Source organism: Daktulosphaira vitifoliae, unplaced genomic scaffold (assembly GCF_025091365.1).
Source record: "Daktulosphaira vitifoliae isolate Bord-2020 unplaced genomic scaffold, ASM2509136v1 Scaffold_1, whole genome shotgun sequence".
Lineage (NCBI taxonomy): Eukaryota > Metazoa > Arthropoda > Insecta > Hemiptera > Phylloxeridae > Daktulosphaira > Daktulosphaira vitifoliae.
The window spans coordinates 34,441,386-34,442,993 of record NW_026099572.1 but is presented as its reverse complement, the minus strand read 5'-3'; the positions used below and the strand labels follow the sequence as shown (position 1 = coordinate 34,442,993).

The following is a 1,608-nucleotide window of genomic DNA, read 5'->3' as shown; positions in this document are numbered from 1 at the left end:
CCCGTATTAAATATAGATTATTAATTTTTCATGAATAAATGTAAGATGCAAAATGCAAAGCGTTGGACATATTACGACACTAATAAATATCAGTACCAAGCAAAATATTCTAACTGTGATTTTTTTTTTTTTGTAAATTACACCTGAAAAAAATGTTTTTTATTTAAATAACATTTTAGAAATCATTAAAAATATCTATGAATATCAAAAAACAAAATATGAAACACAGCCATACAGTGGCGCAACTACGGGGGTGCTAGGGGGTGCTGAAGGACCCCCAAGTCCCACGTCTTTGTAATTTCAAATATTTATTTATATTCTCAATACCGCACATGACCAAATTTCAGTATAATAAACTTAACTTATATGTACAATAATAATATAAAATACAACAATTAATAATATAATAAAGCTGATGGGTCCTTATTAGCAATACTCGTCATTCTATAAAATGGCTAGTTTTTTAGGTAGTTGGTATTACATTTAGGTACAGAAAAAAGAATTAAATGACGTGCGTGAAAAGATGGAACTTTAAATTTGATGAGCTCTAATAGTTCAGGAGAGTCTATATGACCATCAATAAGACGCCTAAGGAAAGTTAGATTAGCTTCAAGTCTCCTGTCATTTAACGTAAACAAACCGATTAGTTGCATTTTTGGTGTATAGTCATGTGGTGGATGATCAATTTTTAATTTATATGCCGCAAAGTTTAAAAATTTACGTTGCACTCGTTTAACTTGCATCATATCACATGCAGTAACTGGATCCCAAACAATCAAACCATATTCTAAAATTGACCTCACAAAAGAACAATACAAAGTTTTTAAAGAAGATACTAATTTAAAATCATTACAAATTCGCCTAATAAAACCTAATGTCGTAAATGCTTTGCAACACATTTTGTCTAGGTGAGCATGAAAATTCAATTCCCGATCGAAAACAATACCCAAATCAGTAATCATATTGCACGAAGATAACAATATATTATAATTAACCCTATACAAGTAATTAATATGATCACGTGTTCTATAAAACGACATTGAATGACATTTTTAAATATTCAGCTCCAACCCACTATTTTTAGCTCAATTTACCAGATAATTAAGATCGTCCTGTAATAATATCAGCAAAGAGAAGGAAATGGTAGTTAACAAGTAAACTTTTAATATCATTGATAAATAATGTGAATAACAAGGGAGATAAACATACTGTTAAACATACTACAATAAACACTGTATCAATCAAATCCTTTGAAAACCATCAAGGAAAATTAGATTTGTTATAGTTAACACGTGGAACCCAGTGAAGAATAGAGAAGTGTAATGAATCATACAAAGTTGATGTTGCTGAATTAACGTCTAGTTGAGTAAAAGTATCCAACCAATTATAAGACAGGAAAATATCTGAAATACGTGTATAATCTGCTTTCGTAAAATTAAAATATGAATCAACGGCATGAAAGAACGGATTTTTTTATTTGTTGGGTAATCAATAGCCAATGCAGGATAATATCGATCTTCAAGAACAATTGGATCGTGCACCATATTAACTTTAAAGAGATTCTTATTCGTAAATATAAGATCTAACATTGAATTGTAAACGTTAAAA

At 29.7% G+C, this 1,608-nt stretch overlaps 1 protein-coding gene across 1 annotated transcript; it reads right to left on the bottom strand.

Moving 5' to 3' along the window:
* Window positions 1–455: 455 nt before the first annotated feature.
* Window positions 456–962, bottom strand: LOC126910470 (uncharacterized). Its single transcript, XM_050693070.1, has one exon. The coding sequence runs from the start codon at window positions 960–962 to the stop codon at window positions 456–458; it is 507 nt and encodes a 168-aa protein (XP_050549027.1).
* Window positions 963–1,608: the final 646 nt, after the last annotated feature.